Source organism: Babylonia areolata, chromosome 33 (assembly GCF_041734735.1).
Source record: "Babylonia areolata isolate BAREFJ2019XMU chromosome 33, ASM4173473v1, whole genome shotgun sequence".
Classification (NCBI taxonomy): Eukaryota; Metazoa; Mollusca; class Gastropoda; order Neogastropoda; family Buccinidae; genus Babylonia; species Babylonia areolata.
The window spans coordinates 5,972,668-5,988,632 of NC_134908.1; the positions used below are offsets into that span (position 1 = coordinate 5,972,668).

At 41.3% G+C, this 15,965-nt stretch overlaps 1 protein-coding gene across 1 annotated transcript in view; it reads left to right on the forward strand.

Annotated features, from left to right (window-relative positions):
- LOC143277011 (uncharacterized) overlaps positions 1-6,805 on the forward strand; it is an 8,104-nt gene extending 1,299 nt beyond the window's left edge. The window contains exon 2 of the mRNA XM_076581725.1: positions 5,220-6,805. Within this exon, the coding sequence (XP_076437840.1) occupies positions 5,264-6,256 (993 nt within the window). The 5' untranslated portion in view covers positions 5,220-5,263 and the 3' untranslated portion in view covers positions 6,257-6,805. The remainder of the gene's footprint in view (positions 1-5,219) is intronic.
- The last annotated feature ends 9,160 nt before the right edge of the window (positions 6,806-15,965 follow it).

A 15,965-nucleotide genomic window follows, 5' to 3' on the forward strand; every position in this document is an offset into this window, starting at 1 on the left:
CTATGATCATTTTTGTCTCTTTCTTCCTTCCTTTCTTTCTTCCTTCCTTCCTTCCTTTCTTTCTTTCTTCTATGTTAATTTTCTTTCTTCCTTCCATTCTTGTTTCGTAATTTGTTTCTTTCTTTCTTCCTTCCTTTCTTTCTTTTTTCTTTCTTTCTTTCTTTTGCTCGTTCGTTCGTTCGTTATTTGTTTTCTTTTCTGTCGTTCTGTTCTTATTCATTAATTTATTCATTTATCATGCTCCAGTTTCCTTCACCTTGTTTTCCAACTTATAGTACCCGGGGTCCTGTCTAGAAAGTATGTGCCAGAAATTTCTTATGATTTTATTGTGTTCTTTGTTGTTTTTGTTGTTGTTGTTGTTGTTAATATTGTTGTTATTGCTGCTTTGCTTTTTGTTCTTGCATTGTGAATTATGGCATATTTAGTTACTTTGCTTTTATTTACTTGTCAGCTTGAAATGGACTGATATACCACTGAGAAAAAAAAAAAAAAAAAAAAAAGGAGCTTGTTCAAACCTTTAGACAAATCTATGCGTAAAAAAACACCCCCAAAACCAAACCAAACAACAACAACAAATAAAAGAAACAAAAAATCGGCCAATAATCCGCAGACACAACGTTTGAAGCAGCGCTAAAGAAATCTCTATTCCTCATAGCGACTGCGTAAAAATTAAATGATTGCCTGCTGTGATAAGAAACTCTAGGGAGAGCAGGACAGTACAAGGTCTTCAGAGAAGAAGCCCCCCCACTCCCCCCCCCTCCCACCCCCCACCCCCCCCTCAGTCAAGTGTTTCGGCCCTTTAACTCCTTACACACTAAGGGGGCCGGGTCACACGTAGGTCATGGCTCCTGGATGCCATTGTATTGCTTGCCGCCTTTTCTGCTGCAGATTATACAGTTCCAAAAAGAATATCAGGTACGTGTTAGGGGTCGTTTGCTGAATAGGATAATGTCGTTATCGTATATGGAAATCGTTTACCGGTTCGAATGATGTTTCAACGATAGCAGGTAGCTTTCACAAATAGGGTACGATTACTTTTTTGCTTTTTTCATATATGGGCTTGTTCCATTTTCCTTTTTTTAAATTTTTTTTATTTATCTTTCTTGCATATTTTTCATTTAATCTTCCGGATGTTTAGAAATGACGAAGCCACCTTCCCACAACAAATATAATAACGAACACATTCTTACCGCCAGCCTAACGCTCTCTCATTCAGTTCAAATCCTAAACTACGTTAACTCACTCAGTACGGCCAGTCCTCTCTTCTCCTCTACACAGACCGCTCGGATGTCCAGTGGGTGTCTGAATGACCCAACCTTTAGCTTCCGTCGTCAGAACTGTGGTATTTTTGTCAACATTCACCTCTTCAGTATAAGAGCCTTCCACTTGCAATATTTTGATGATGGTAATTGGGGTGAAACGCTGTTAACGTCGTCTCTTTCGCCGTTCGTATGGAGAGAGTTAAAAATTTCACATCACTCTAGATCTAGACATAACAATGAAAGACGAGCTCAGACGAAGAACCAAAACTTGAATTATGCACGTATACAAACGTGGTGATAAATCATTTGCAGCCTGCATGATGTATATCATCTATCATTTTATGATAACACATAAGCTTTTATGACGTGATCCTTTACTTTTTCTGCAGTCGGTATGCTTTGTTTTCAATGGTAAGACCATCTCGGTTTTTTTCTTTTTCTGTAATGATGATGATATGGATACTCCTTTTTTTTCTTCTTTTTTTTTTAATAAACATTTTTATTCAAGTTTAACATTCAATGAATGCATACATAGATTACATAACATACATACAGGCGGACATACAAAAATTGTATTTGTAATTATCAATAATATTACTTATTATACATTATTTAAACTATAAAGCAGAAAAACAACACCACATTGTTTTTATACAGAAAAAAAACACACAAATAAAGTCATATGCACTGCATAAAAAAAGTAAATAAATGAAAGGAAAATATTTTTTTTTAAAAAAAAGAACAAACGTTACATTCGTGGTTGTCATTCCTCCTCCTCCTCGTTGCCTTCCATCATTTTTATGTATGGGTACCATTTTCTTTGCTTCGTGGGTCGACACAGACCCATACCTTTGGTTAGAAAACGGGTCTTTTTTGACCCCTCCGGAGTCGGGTGAGAGATAAGTTTTGAACATTGGTCATTTATCTGATTTCATAATTTAATATTTTTTTTTGAAAATCATTCCCGTGGAAAAAAAAAAGAACGTGAGAGTTTTCGGGACTTTTAGGGTTAACGATTTTTTTTTTTTTTTTTTTTTAGCTTTAGAGAACGTTTCTAGACATCTCTCTCTCCCTCTCTCTCTCTCTCTCTCTGTGTCTCTGTCTCTCTGTCTCTCTCTGTCTGTCTCTCTGTCTATCTTTTTTTCTTTTTTCTTTTTCCAAGCCGCGATGTGTATCTATGCATGTGTGCATGCAGGCCGATGTATGAATTAGTTCGCCTATCGAAACTTTTTTTTTTTATCTGTATAGTTTTGCAAAGGAATGCGACTCTCATGTTGCAGTGAGTGCTGATCTTTCGGATAAGACTTACAGATAATGATAGTGGAGTGTAGAGTGATGGCCTAGAGGTAACGCGTCCGCCTAGGAAGCGAGAGAATCTGAGCGCGCGGGTTCGAATCACGGCTCAGCCGCCCGGATATTTTCTCCCCCTCCACTATAGACCTTGAGTGGTGGTCTGGACGCTAGTCATTCGGATGAGACGGAGGTCCCGTGTGCAGCATGCACTTAGCGCACGTAAAAGAACCCACGGCAACAAAAGGGTTGTTCCTGGCAAAATTCTGTAGAATCCACTTCGATAGGAAAAAGCAAATAAAACTGAACGCAGGAAAAGAAAAAAGGTGGCGCTGTAGGGTAGCGACGCGCTCTCCCTGGGGAGAGCAGCCCGAATTTCACACTGAGAAATCTGTTGTGATAAAAAGAAATACAAATACAAATACAAATAATTGTCTACGCAACAACGCAAAACAATACAACACAACGCGATACACCACAATCCAATGCAACGCCATTTGCACTGATTTGTATCGTATCGTATTGCATTGCATCTTATGGTATTGTATTGTGTTGTGTTGCGTTGTATTGCATTACACTACATTGTATTGCATTGTATTGTGTTTGTTATATTAGATTGAATTGGAATGCGTTGTATTGCACTGCATTGCATTGCATTTCGTTGTGTTGTGTTGTGTTGTGTTGTGCTGTGCTGTGCTGTGTTGTGCTGTGTAGTATTGTGTTGTATTATAGTGTTGTATTGTGTTGTGTTGTATTACGTTGCATGCTGTTGTATTGCATTGCAGTGCAATGCATTGTATTGTATTGTGTTGTATTGTATTGCATTGCATTGCATTGCATTGTGTTGTGTTGTGTAGTGCTGTGTTGTATTATAGTGTTGTATTGTGTTGCATTATATTGTGTTGTATTGCACTGTATTGCGTTGTGTTGTGTTGTATTGTATTGTGTTGCATTATATTGTGTTGGATTGCATTGTGTTGTGTTGTATTGTTTCGTGTTGTATTGTTTTGCGTCATATTGTATTGTATTGTATCGTGTTGCACTATATTGTGTAGGATTGCATTGTATTGTGCTGCATTGCATTGCATTGCATCACATTGCATTTGTGTTGCATTGTAGATGTGTTGTATTGTTTTGTACTCTATTGGAATGGACTGCAATGCGTTGCATGGTGTTGTAATGTAATATATTGTACTGCATTGTACTGTATTGTGCTATGTAGTATTGTAATGGATTGCATTACATTACATTGCATTGCATTGTATTGCATTATACTCTATTGCATTGTTTTGTACAGTAACTATTCAAAAAAAGGAAGAAGGTGGCAAAGTAGTGAAGACGCTCAGCTGCCAATACAGCGATTCCGTGAAGGGCGTGGGTTCGAATCCCCCGCTCTCGCCCTTTCCTCCTCAAGTACAACTGGAAAATCAAACTGAGCGTCTAGTCTTTCCGGAACGAGGAGACGATAAACCGAGGTCCTCCCCAAAACAGCACTGCACTTGGTGCACTGAAAAAGAACCCATGGCAACGAGAGTGTTGTCCTCTGGCAAACTGATGTAAAAAAAAAGAAGAAGAAAAGAAATCCACTCTACACAAATATATAAGCATGCACTCAAGGCCTGACAAGCAGGTAGGGTTATGCTGCTAGTCAGGCTTCTGTAGCGTATATGGATTTGTCCGAACGCAGTCTAGTGAAGGAGGCGGGGGGATTCGGTTCGTGCGTGACTCGAGACGCGAACCAGGGATCCTCTCGTTTCCTGGATGGGAACATTAACCACTGGGCCACAACTGCACTAATGTGTGTGTGTGTGTGTGTGTGTGTGTGTGTGTGTGTGTGTGTGTGTGTGTGTGTGTGTGTGTGTGTGTGTGTTGAGAGAGAGAGAGAGAGAGAGAGAGAGAGAGAGAGAGAGAGAAGAGAGTGTGTGTGTGATATTATGTTATTGTTATTTTCATTTAAAAAAAGAATTAAAAAAAAGAACAGAGATCTGGATTATAGTACTCCTTAGCAACAGTTATTGTTCTGCATTGCACTGGGTTGCGTTGTATTGTTGTAGTCCTTGTGTAGATCTGTTTTGCATACCTACATTTCTTAGTGAGTCATATATTCAACGCAACAGGCGGATAAATATGTCTACTTATATAGCGCCTATCTTCAGTCGGAGACCAAGCTCTAAGCGCTTTAAATACACGGAAACATTTGCATAACAGGCTGCCTACGTGGGTAGAGCCGACTGACAGCTGCCATTGAGCGCTCATCATTCGTTTCCTGTGTCCTTCAATCAGGTTTCAGTCACGCGCACATACCCGCCACGCAGGCAGCCGTGCTCCGTTTTCGGGAGGAGTTCATGCTGGGTATGTTCTTGTTTCCATAACGCACCGAACGCTGACAAAGGTATTTGACGTGCGTATTTGATCTTCTGCGTGCATATACACAGTAGGGGGTTCAGGCACTAGCAGGTCTGCACATACGTTGACCTGGGAGATCGGAAATTAAAAAAATCAAAAAATCTCCACCCTTTACCCACCAGGCGTCGTTAATTAACGATGAATCGATCCCGGTACCCTCAGATTGAAAGTCCAACGCTTTAACCACTCGGCCATTACTTATGTGTAACTTTGTCATAATGACGTTTATTTTAAAGCACGTGATGTATGTTTCTTTTCCAGCAGAAGGACTCACCGAATCTGGAGCCAGGCAGCGAGTTAGTGCCATGTGGAACTCATCCCTCCAGTTGTTGATGAACGTGACTGGAACAAATGCAATCTCCTCCAGCATCAACAACTTCGACAACGTATCAGAACAAGAGCTGACAGTCGCTCCAGCACTCTTCCCCTTCCGCAATGAATGCATCCAGGTCAGGTTCGGAGACATGGAGTTCATCCCTTGGGACAACCCGGACAACATCTTGAGCAGAGAAGCGGAGACATGGTTCCACAGAGTTCAGGACAACCTCATCGTCGTTCTCTTTCTCATCGGCGGCCCTGCCAACATCATCAACATGTTGGTGTTCTACAAGCAAGGCCTCAGCGACCGGGTCAACCTTCTCCTCTTTTCCTTGTCGTTCAGTGACGGGATGACCCTTCTGACTTTCATGTTCGTGCACGCGGAGCAGATCCACATTCAGTTCACAACGCAAGAGAAATACGGACCCATAGAGAGGTTCATCTGGAGCAGCAACGTCATTGGTTTCGCCGCTTTCGGGTACGTCTCCATAGTCCAGGTGGCTATTATAGCTACGGAGAGATGCCTCTGCGTTTACAGCCCTTTGAAATTCCAGCACTTGCTTAAAACCAGAACCATGGCGATCATCATAGCTATGGTTTACGTTTCAGTGCTGGGTCTTTTCTTTCTGGTTGTCTTCCGGTATCGTATAGACTGCCTTTACGACCAGACCAACGGGATGTTGATCACTACGTTCGTGGAAGGAGAGTTCTACCGGGACCACAAGAAGCTCGTGGATTACGTGGACAGCGTGACGTATGGCGTCGGGCTTCCGGGGACTGTGCTGGTGGTGGTGTTAACCATGACCATCCTGACCATAGTGAAGCTCCGCGGACGGCTTCATGGAGGAGCGACACCTCCTCCGCAGGCAGTATCACCCCCAAGGAGGTGGCCCTCACCAAGATGCTGGTGGGCAACTCCATTCTCTTCATCATCTGCTTCTCTCCCGACGCCGTCAACCACGTCAGTAGGGGGTTTGTGAAGGAGATGAGCTCTGCGGGGAGGTACCACAATTTCTACCTGGCTGCTGTGTGGCTCGGGGACATGTTCAACTTCTTCAACGCTACCTTGAACATCTTCGTGTACTATTCCATGGGATCTCGCTACAGGAAGACGTTCTGGGCTCTGTTCGGGAGGAAACAAGTGTCGGATAAATCGTTCAGTAGCGAAGCTTCAAAATGATTTTGCGTCACATCCGGTAAGCTCATAAAGACATGGTTCTTCAGAAACAAGCGTCAGATAAATCGTTCAGTAGTGAAACTTCAAAATGATTTTGCGTCACATCCGGTACGCTCCTGAATAGACAAGCACAGGACTTCTCCTTCTTCGTTCGTGGGCTGCAATTCCCACGTTCATTCGTAGGTACATGAGTGTCTTTTACGTGTATGGCCGTCTTTGCCCCGCAGTGAAAGTAGCCATACTCCGTTTTCGGGGACAAGTCATTCAGTAACGAAGCTTCAAAATGATTTTGCGTCACATCCGGTATTCTCCTGAAGACATGGTCCTTCAGAATTAAGCATCGGACAAAATGGTTCAGTAGTGAAACTTCAAAACGATCGCGTCACATCCGGTATACACCTAAAGGTAAAATTCTTCAGAATTAAGCATTGGACGAATCGTTCAGTTGTGAAGTTTCAAAACGAACGCGTCACATCCGGTATGCTCCTAAAGACACGATTCTTCAGAAACAAGCACCAGACAAATGGTTCAGTAGTGAAGTTTCGAAATGATTTTGCGTCACATCCGGTATTCACCTTCAGAATTAAGCACCGGACAATTTGTTCAGTGGTGAAGCTCCAGAATTTTCTTCTTCTTCTTCTTCTTCTTCGTTCGTGGGCTGCATCTCCCACGTTCATGTACACGAGTGGGCTTACCCCCCGCCGTATAGGCAGCCATTCTCTGTTTTCGGGGGTTGCTTCAAAATATTTGCGTCACTTCCGGTATACTCCTGATGACACGGTTCTTCAGAAACAAGCATCGGACACATCGTTCGGTAGTCAGTGACGCTTCAAGATGATTGCGTCACATCCGGTATGCTCTTCCAGACAAGGTTCTTCAGAAACAAACCATCGGACATCAGAAATCGTTCAGTAGTTAAGCTTCAAAATGGTTTTGCGTCACATCCGGTACGCTCCTAAAGATACGGTTCTTCAAAAATAAGCTGAGGACAAATCGTTCAGTAGTTAAGCTTCAAAATGGTTTTGCGTCACATCCGGTACGCTCCTAAAGATACGGTTCTTCAAAAATAAGCTGAGGACAAATCGTTCAGTAGCGAAGCTTCAAAATGATTCTGTGTCACACCCGATACGCTACAAAAGATACGGTTCATCAGAAACAAGTATCGAAGTTTCAAAATAGTTGTGTCACACTTGAAGAGAGTGTTCTTCAGAGATATCTTTACGGTCCGGATCTGTTTAATAAATCTTCGCGTTTGTTTCTGTGCATTCTGACATTCAGCGTGGAAGCATATTATTTTTTCCTGCATAATAAATCCGCTTCTTCTCTTTGTGTATTCAAACCTTCTTTGTTTTCTTCGTGGAAACGTTAGGAGTTTGTTTTCTCGAAAGATTTGATTGTTGGATTCTGAATTCAACGGTTCTGTTACAACTTGATTGGTATTCAATGCTTTGCTGTTCGAGATTTTATTTGATGCAATTAATGTTTCAAAAATGATTGCAGCCAAGTATGGGAGTAGATTTGATAGTTTGAAACTCTGAATCAGTTTCGTTTCAGCTTGAGATTTGCCACCTTCCAGCTCCTCCCAGTTTGTGATAATTACAGCCATACGTCCTACAAGTGTACTGATGATGATTTATCTGTTTAGCTCAGCTTCAGAAGAGATTGTTTTGAATGCCTTTTTGCAGCTTGTGATAGTTTACTTATTTATCCGTTTATTTATCTATTTACTTCGTCGCCAACTTGTGCGTGTTCTCTGTGAAAATTGACAAGTAAAAGCGGGTAATATATATGTGTGTGTGAGTCATACACATTTTAGACCCTGAGCCTGTATTCGTATGTTTTTGGAATTCCTGCTGTGTTGGAAGAAACGAATTATTTTCGCTGCGTTTAAAAGGAGGAATAAAATCAAAACATCATGTTCAAAAGAAAAAAACCCCAAAAACGCCAACATTAACTCTCTCCATACGAACGGCGAAAGAGACGACGTTAACAGCGTTTCACCCCAATTACCATCATCAAAATATTGCAAGCGGAAGGCTCTTGTACTGAAGACGTGAATGTTGACAAAGAATACCACAATTCTGATGACGGAAGCTAAAGGTTGGGTCATTCAGGCACCCACTGGACATCCGAGGTGTCTGTGTAGAGGAGAAGAGAGGACTGGCCGTACTGAGTGAGTTAAAACGGTGTGTACAAAAGTGAAATTACATCAAAACAGTATTACATCAAAACGGTGTTACATCGAAACGGCATTTCCAAAGAAGAAACAGCATGAACCCATCGTGTGTTCAAAAGATAAATAGCATCAAAAGGGTGTGTCCAACGAATAAGTAACATCAAAGAGCGTGACCAAGTGAGAAATAATATCAGAACTTCCGAGAAATCAAATCAAATCGTTGTGTTTAAAAGAGAAATAACATCAAAACGGTGTGTATAAGGGAGAAATAACATGAGAACTCTGTATTAAAATGAGAAATGAAATCAAATCGTTGTGTTTAAAAGAGAAATAACATCAAAATGGTGTGTATAAAGGAGAAATAACACACAAACATCGTGTTCAAAGGAGAAATGAAATCAAATAATTGTGTTCAAAAGAAAAAAAAAATAACGTCAAGAGGGTGTGTTCAAAGGAGAAAGAAGACGTCAAATATTTGTGTTCAAAGAGATATAGAATGAAAACATTGTGTTCAAAGAGATATAGAATCAAAACATTGTGTTCAAAAGAGAAATTACATGAACCCGGTGTGCTTGTGGGAGAAATAACATCAGAACACTGCGTTCAAGGAGATATATAATCACATCGTTGCGTTCAAAGGAGAAATAACATCAAAACGGTGTATCCAAAGGAGGGATAACTTCAAAACGGTGTTTCCAAAGGAGAGATAACTTCAAAACGGTGTTTCCAAAGGAGGGATAACTTCAAAACGGTGTTTCCAGAGGAGAGATAACTTCAAAACGGTGTTTCCAAAGGAGAGATAACTTCAAAACGGTGTTTCCAAAGGAGGGATAACTTCAAAACGGTGTTTCCAAAGGAGAGATAACTTCAAAACGGTGTTTCCAAAGGAGGGATAACTTCAAAACGGTGTTTCCAAAGGAGAGATAACTTCAAAACGGTGTGTTCAAAAGAGAATTAAGATGTCAAATCGTTGTATTCAAAGGAGAAGCATGACCAAATTTTTTGTGTTTAAAGGAGAAATGAAATTAAGACACCATGTCCACATGAAAAACGAAATCAAAAGGTTGTGCTCAAAGGTTAAAAAAAAAGAAAAAAAAAAAAATCAAAGCATTGTGTTCAAATGAGAATGAAATTAAAAATATTGCACACAGAGGAGGAATAATGTCCGCATTGCGTGGCTAAAGGAAAAAAAAAAATCAAAACGCTGTATTCGCAGGGGAATTGAAAAACAAAAGTAAAAACCAACAGCTTCTCAACTGCTTGTGTTCACAGGAGAATTGGCATTAACTCTCTCCATACGAACGGCGAAAGAGACAACGTTAACAGCGTTTCACCCCAATTACCATCATCAAAATATTGCAAGCGGAAGGCTCTTATACTGAAGAGGTGAATGTTGACAAAGAATACCACAATTCTGGCGACGGAAGCTAAAGGTTGGGTCATTCAGACACCCACTGGACATCCGAGGGGTCTGTGTAGAGGAGAAGAGAGGACTGGCCGTACTGAGTGAGTTAATCGTTGTGTTCAAAGAAGAAATGAAATCCAGCCATTGTGTTTAGAGGAGAAGTAATACGAAATGTCGTGTTCAAAGCAGAAATAAAATCTAATCGCTGTGTTGAAAGGGGAAATACAAACGAAACATTGCATCCAAAAGGTGTTCAAGGTGTGTTTTAAGGAGAAAACGAAATCCAAAGTTTGTGTTCAAATGAAAAAAATAACATCAAGTCGAGGTGTCTCGATGTTTAACGGAGAAATGAAATAAAAAGCATGTTTGTATTCAAAGGAGAAATAAATCCAAACGCTGTGTTTGAAGGAGGAATAACATCAAATCGAGTGTTTCAAGGAGAAATAAAATCCAAACGCTATGTTTAAAGGAGAAATAAGACTGAAGCATTGCATCCAAAAGGTGTTCAAGATGTGTTTAAAGGAGAAATAAAATCCCAAAATGTGTGTTCAAAGGAAACAAATTACATCACATTGTTGTGTCCAATGGAAGACTAACATCAACTGGTGTTTTAAAAGAAGGAATAACACCAAATCTTGTGTTTTGAAGGAGAAACGACATCGAATTTTATGTTTAATGGAGACATGATATAAAAACACTTGTGTTTAAAGGAGATATAACATCGAATCGTGTGTTCAAAGGAGAAATGAAATCCAAACGCTGTGTTTAAAGGAGAAATAAGACCCAAATGCTGTGTTTAAAAAAGAAAACTGAAATAAAAGCGAACGTTTTACACTATTTCCACGGAATCAACATCAAATCTTGTGTTTAACTTTTTCCATACGAACGGCGAAAGAGACGACGTTAACAGCGTTTCACCCCAATTACCATCATCAAAATATTGCAAGCGGAAGGCTCTTATACTGAAGATGTGAATGTGGACAAAGAATACCACAGTTCTGACGACGGAAGCTAAAGGTTGGGTCATTCAGACACCCACTGGACATCCGAGGGGTCTGTGTAGAGGAGAAGAGAGGACTGGCCGTACTGAGTGAGTTAAAAGGAGAAATAAGATCCAAACGCTGTGTTTAAAGGAGAAATGAAATAAAACCATACGTTTTGCTTGCTCTGTTTCCATGGAAACTGTTTATATTATCATCTGTTATTGCTCTTTTAGATTATATATATATATATTGTTACCGGTTTGAGAGAGATCACAAAGTGATGACTTTTAATTAATGTGTCTGCTGGTTTTTTGTTTTTGTTTTTTGTTTTATCTAATAACCTCGTCTCTGTCTGCCTCTGTTGTTTTCAATTTGTTGTCTGTCTTTGTTTTTACCTGTTGCTGTGATCTCTTTTTCTGTCTGCCTCTCTTTGTCTACGTTTGTTTTCTGTTTCTCTGTCTGTCGGTCTGTCTGTCTGTCTGTCTGTCTCTCTCTCTTTATTTCTGTCTGTTGCTGTTTAACTCTGCGTCTGTCTCTGTCACTCTGTTTTTTTCTTTCTCTCTCTCTCTCTTTCTGTGTTTCCATCTGTTGCTGTTAAGTCTATGTCTGTCTGTCTTTGTCATTGTATTTGTCTTTGTTTCTATCTGTTGCTGTTAACTCTGTGTCTGTCTGTCTCTGTCACTCTATTTGTTCTCTGTCTCTGTTTCTATCTGCTACTGTTAAGCCTGTGTCTATCTGTCTCTGTCACTCTACTTGTCTCTGTTTCTATCTGTTGCCCATAACTCTATGTCTGTCTGTCTCTATCACTCTGTTTGTTCTCTGTCTCTGTTTCTATCTCTTGCTGTTACGTCTGTGTCTGTCTGGCTCTATCTGTCTCCGTTTGTCTGTGTCTCTGTTTCTGTCTGTTGCTGTTAACTCTATGTCTGTATGTCTGTGTCACTCTATTTGTCTCTGTTTCTATCTGTTGCGGTTGATTCTGTGTCTGTCTGGCTCTGTCAGTCTCTATTTGTCTCTGTCTCTGTTAGTTTCTATTTATCTCTGTCTGTCTCTGTCTCTGTTTGTGTCAGTCTGTGTTTATCTGTGTCTCCGTCTGTTCCTGCCTATGTCGACAGTTGCTAACTCTGCCTCTGCTTCTATCAGTCTCTGTCTGTCTCTGTCTCTGACTGTTGTATCTGTCTCTCTATTTGTCTGCCTCATGTGGTCTCTCTCGATCTCAGTGTCAGTCTCTCAGTCTCTGTCTGTGTGTGTGTGTGTGTGTGTGTGTGTGTGTGTGTGTGTGCGTGCGTGCACGCGTGTGTGTGTATGTACGTTATTGTCCCCAGTCCACTAATGAAAAAAACAAAAAACAAAAACAAAACAAAACAAAAACAAAGAAACAAAGAAACAAAAAACAACAACAACAAACAAACAAAAATCAGGTGTAACAAAACACACAGAAAAAAGCGAAAGACAATATATTACAGTAACAACACGACCAAAACAAAAAAAAAGGGACAACACTCTAGGAGATCACTTCTGCTTTTGAAATCGAAACCGAAACCGAAACCGAAAGTAGGAAGGACAAGCTCAGGGTGTTGGAAAATAAGGATGATCCGAAAACACAGTGAGTGATGTTGTTCTGTGTTCACTCTCTCTGCCTGCGGATCATCTGTTTCCAGTCTACGGTTGGTTTGATTAAACATGATATTTCTTCTCAATTACAAGTAAAAGAGATCGCGAACACACTAGAGTTGCAAATAAGCTGAAACTTATGGTAGTGTGGCTGTGCTCGGAATACCCGCTCCAGAATTCTCACGGCGAACACTTAACATAGCGGGCAGTGTTATAAACAACATTAAATATAAAATATGAATTCTAAATCAGGGATGAACTCTGGAAGGAAAAAAGCAAAAATGTACTCCTAAGAAAGGTTAAAAAAAAGAAAGAAAGAAGAAGAAACAACAACAACAACAACAACAACAACAACGATATTTGTATATAACATACCTATACATATACAGTCTACAATTCAAGGAGAAAGAAAAAAAGAAAAAAGAAAGAGAGAGCGAAAGAGACAGAGACAGAGAGAGAGAGAGAGAGAGAGAGAGAGAGAGGAAACGAAACACGACGCAACGCAACGCAGAACGAATGAGTAATTTATCAAAGGCAGAAGATATATGACGTTAGAGAACTGACAGCTTGTATAAAGGTGCCGGCTCTCAAATATAAAATTTATTCACACACACACACACACACACACACACACACACACACACACACACACACACACACACACACACACACACGCGAAAAAAAAAAAAAAAGAAAAAAAAAAGAGAGAGAAAAAAAGAAAAAAGGCAATACTCAGGCCCGTGAGGTAAAACAAATCTGTTCACATGCAGTCTAGACTCAGACCAGGAGTCAGCTGCACTGTCACAGTCACTGTTTCGCCTCTTGTTTCGTGTGACGAAAATAGTGTCTCCGTCGAACGAACTTTTTGCAAACATTTACAGCTGACCTACTTAACGTTCCTCTCCCTTCTTCCCCTCCGTCCGCCCTCCCCTCACCGCCCCCACGCCCTCATAGGGACCTCATGTCCAGTGGGTGTCTGAATGGCCCAGCCTGTAGCTTTTGTCTTTAGAATTGCATCACTCTTTGTCTTCATCCAACCTCTTCAGTGCGAGAACCTTGCGCCTGTAACGTTTGAATGATATCGGCAGACGGGCACAATAGCCGAGTGGTTAAAGCGTTGGACTTTCAATCTGAGGGTCCCGGGTTCGAATCACGGTGACGGCGCCTGGTGGGTTAAGGGTGGGGATTTTTAGGATCTCCCAGGTCAACATACGTGCAGACCTGCTAGTGCCTGAACCCCCTTCGTGTGTATATGCAAGCAGAAGATCAAATACGCACGTTAAAGATCCTGTAATCCATGTCAGCGTTCAGTGGGTTATGGAAACAAGAACATACCCAGCATGCACACCCCCGAAAGCGGAGTATGGCTGCCTACATGGCGGGGTAAAAACGGTCATACACGTAAAAGCCCACTCGTGGTGAAACACTGCCATCCTCACTGCTTTTTGTCGTTCGCACGAAAAGAGTAAATGTGTAAAACAGTTCAGAAAGTGATTATCCAGTCAGGCATCCATCCAATGCGGAGCTTAGTGTATGAACTGACAGAAAATACATAATCTCGAACAGTGAACTTGTTGAGCCATATATTGCTTCTGGAGTGAAATTTCGCCTCGTTAAAACGGCTTTAATTTTTCACGTTCCTACATATTTTTATTTGTGTTTTGTATTCGTATTTCTTTTTATCACAACAGATTTCTCTGTGTGAAATTCGGGCTGCTCTCCCTAGGGAGAGCGCGTCCCTACACTACAGCGCCACCCAAATTTTTTGTATTTTTTCCTGTGTGCAGTTTTATTTGTTTTTCCTATCAAAGTGGATTTTTCTGCAGAATTTTGCCAGGAACAACCCTTTTGTTGCCGTGGGTTCTTTTACGTGCGCTAAGTGCATGCTGCACACGGGACCTCAGTTTATCGTCTCATCCAAATGACTAGCGTCCAGACCACCACTCAAGGTCTAGTGGAGGGGAAGAAAATGTCGGCGGCTGAGCTGAGATTCGAACCAGTGTGCTCAGATTCTCTTGCTTCCAAGGTGGACACGTTACCTCTAGGCCATCACTCTACATGTGAGCTGAGTGTCCTTTGGGCTCAGATGGGAAGGCTGGGACCACAGGGTAGATGGCTAATCCATTTCACGGATGATGCGTCTTTGGGAGTGTTGCTCCATGTTAGGGAGTGCCACAGTCTGATTTCCTCGTGCAGGGGAATTCAAGCGCTTCTGTTCATTTGCACGTGTTTTTTGTACTGGTCAGTGAGCATATTTCTATCTGCCCGGTTTAACTGGCCAGTGACACGCAGTCTGTCACAGAGGCTTGGAAGGAAAAGGTCTCGCTGTTGGTGCTCTGTGGTTCTGGCCTGCAGGTGATTACAAATTAGTTATTTTTCATAAGAGTTTAAATATATCGTTAGTCATTTTGTGTAAGCATGTTTTTTATGTACCGAAAATGTAGTTCATATTTTTTGTGCATATTTGGATGGAACTATGCATTGCAACGTATTGTGTAAGCTTGGTTACACTGCAAATTGACCTAACGAGAGTGTGTTCTCTGTACATATATTCGCTAGCATGAAGAGCAAAGGTAGTATAGAATTATGCTATGTCTATAGTTCTAACTGTTGAGAAACATGGCCGATTTCCTGACCAACACTAAAGGTGTCTGTATCTCTTAGCCCTGGATGACGCTGGAGAATGTTATGAGAATACGACGGGCGCAATAGCCGAGTGGTTAAAGCGTTGGACTGTCAATCTGAGGGTCCCGGGTTCGAATCACGGTGACGGCGCCTGGTGGGTAAAGGGTGGAGATTTTTATGATCTCCCAGGTCAACATATGTGCAGACCTGCCAGTGCCTGAACCCCCTTCGTGTGTATATGCAAGCAGAAGCTCAAATACGCACGTTAAAGATCCTGTAATCCATGTCAGCGTTCGGTGGGTTATGGAAACAAGAACATACCCAGCATGCACACCCCCGAAAACGGAGTATGCTGCCTACATGGCGGGGTAAACACGGTCATACACGTAAAAGCCCACTCGTGTGCATACGAGTGAACGCAGAAGAAGAAGAAGTTATGAGAATACACCCTTGTCACGAGGTATCAATGGACCCCCACAACATCATCTGCATCACACCATCACCATGGATCATCATCGAAATATAGAAAAACAGATTGTCCAAAATATTATGAGGGTAGATATACAGCCTTGTCAAGAAGTCCCAGACCTGAATGGATCACCATAGGCAGCATCTGCATCGCCTCCATCGTCATTTACCATCATCGATTTTCAGAATGCAAAGTGTCCCAAAGTCTGAGGCACAAAAATAACAATCAGAAACATCAAACCAA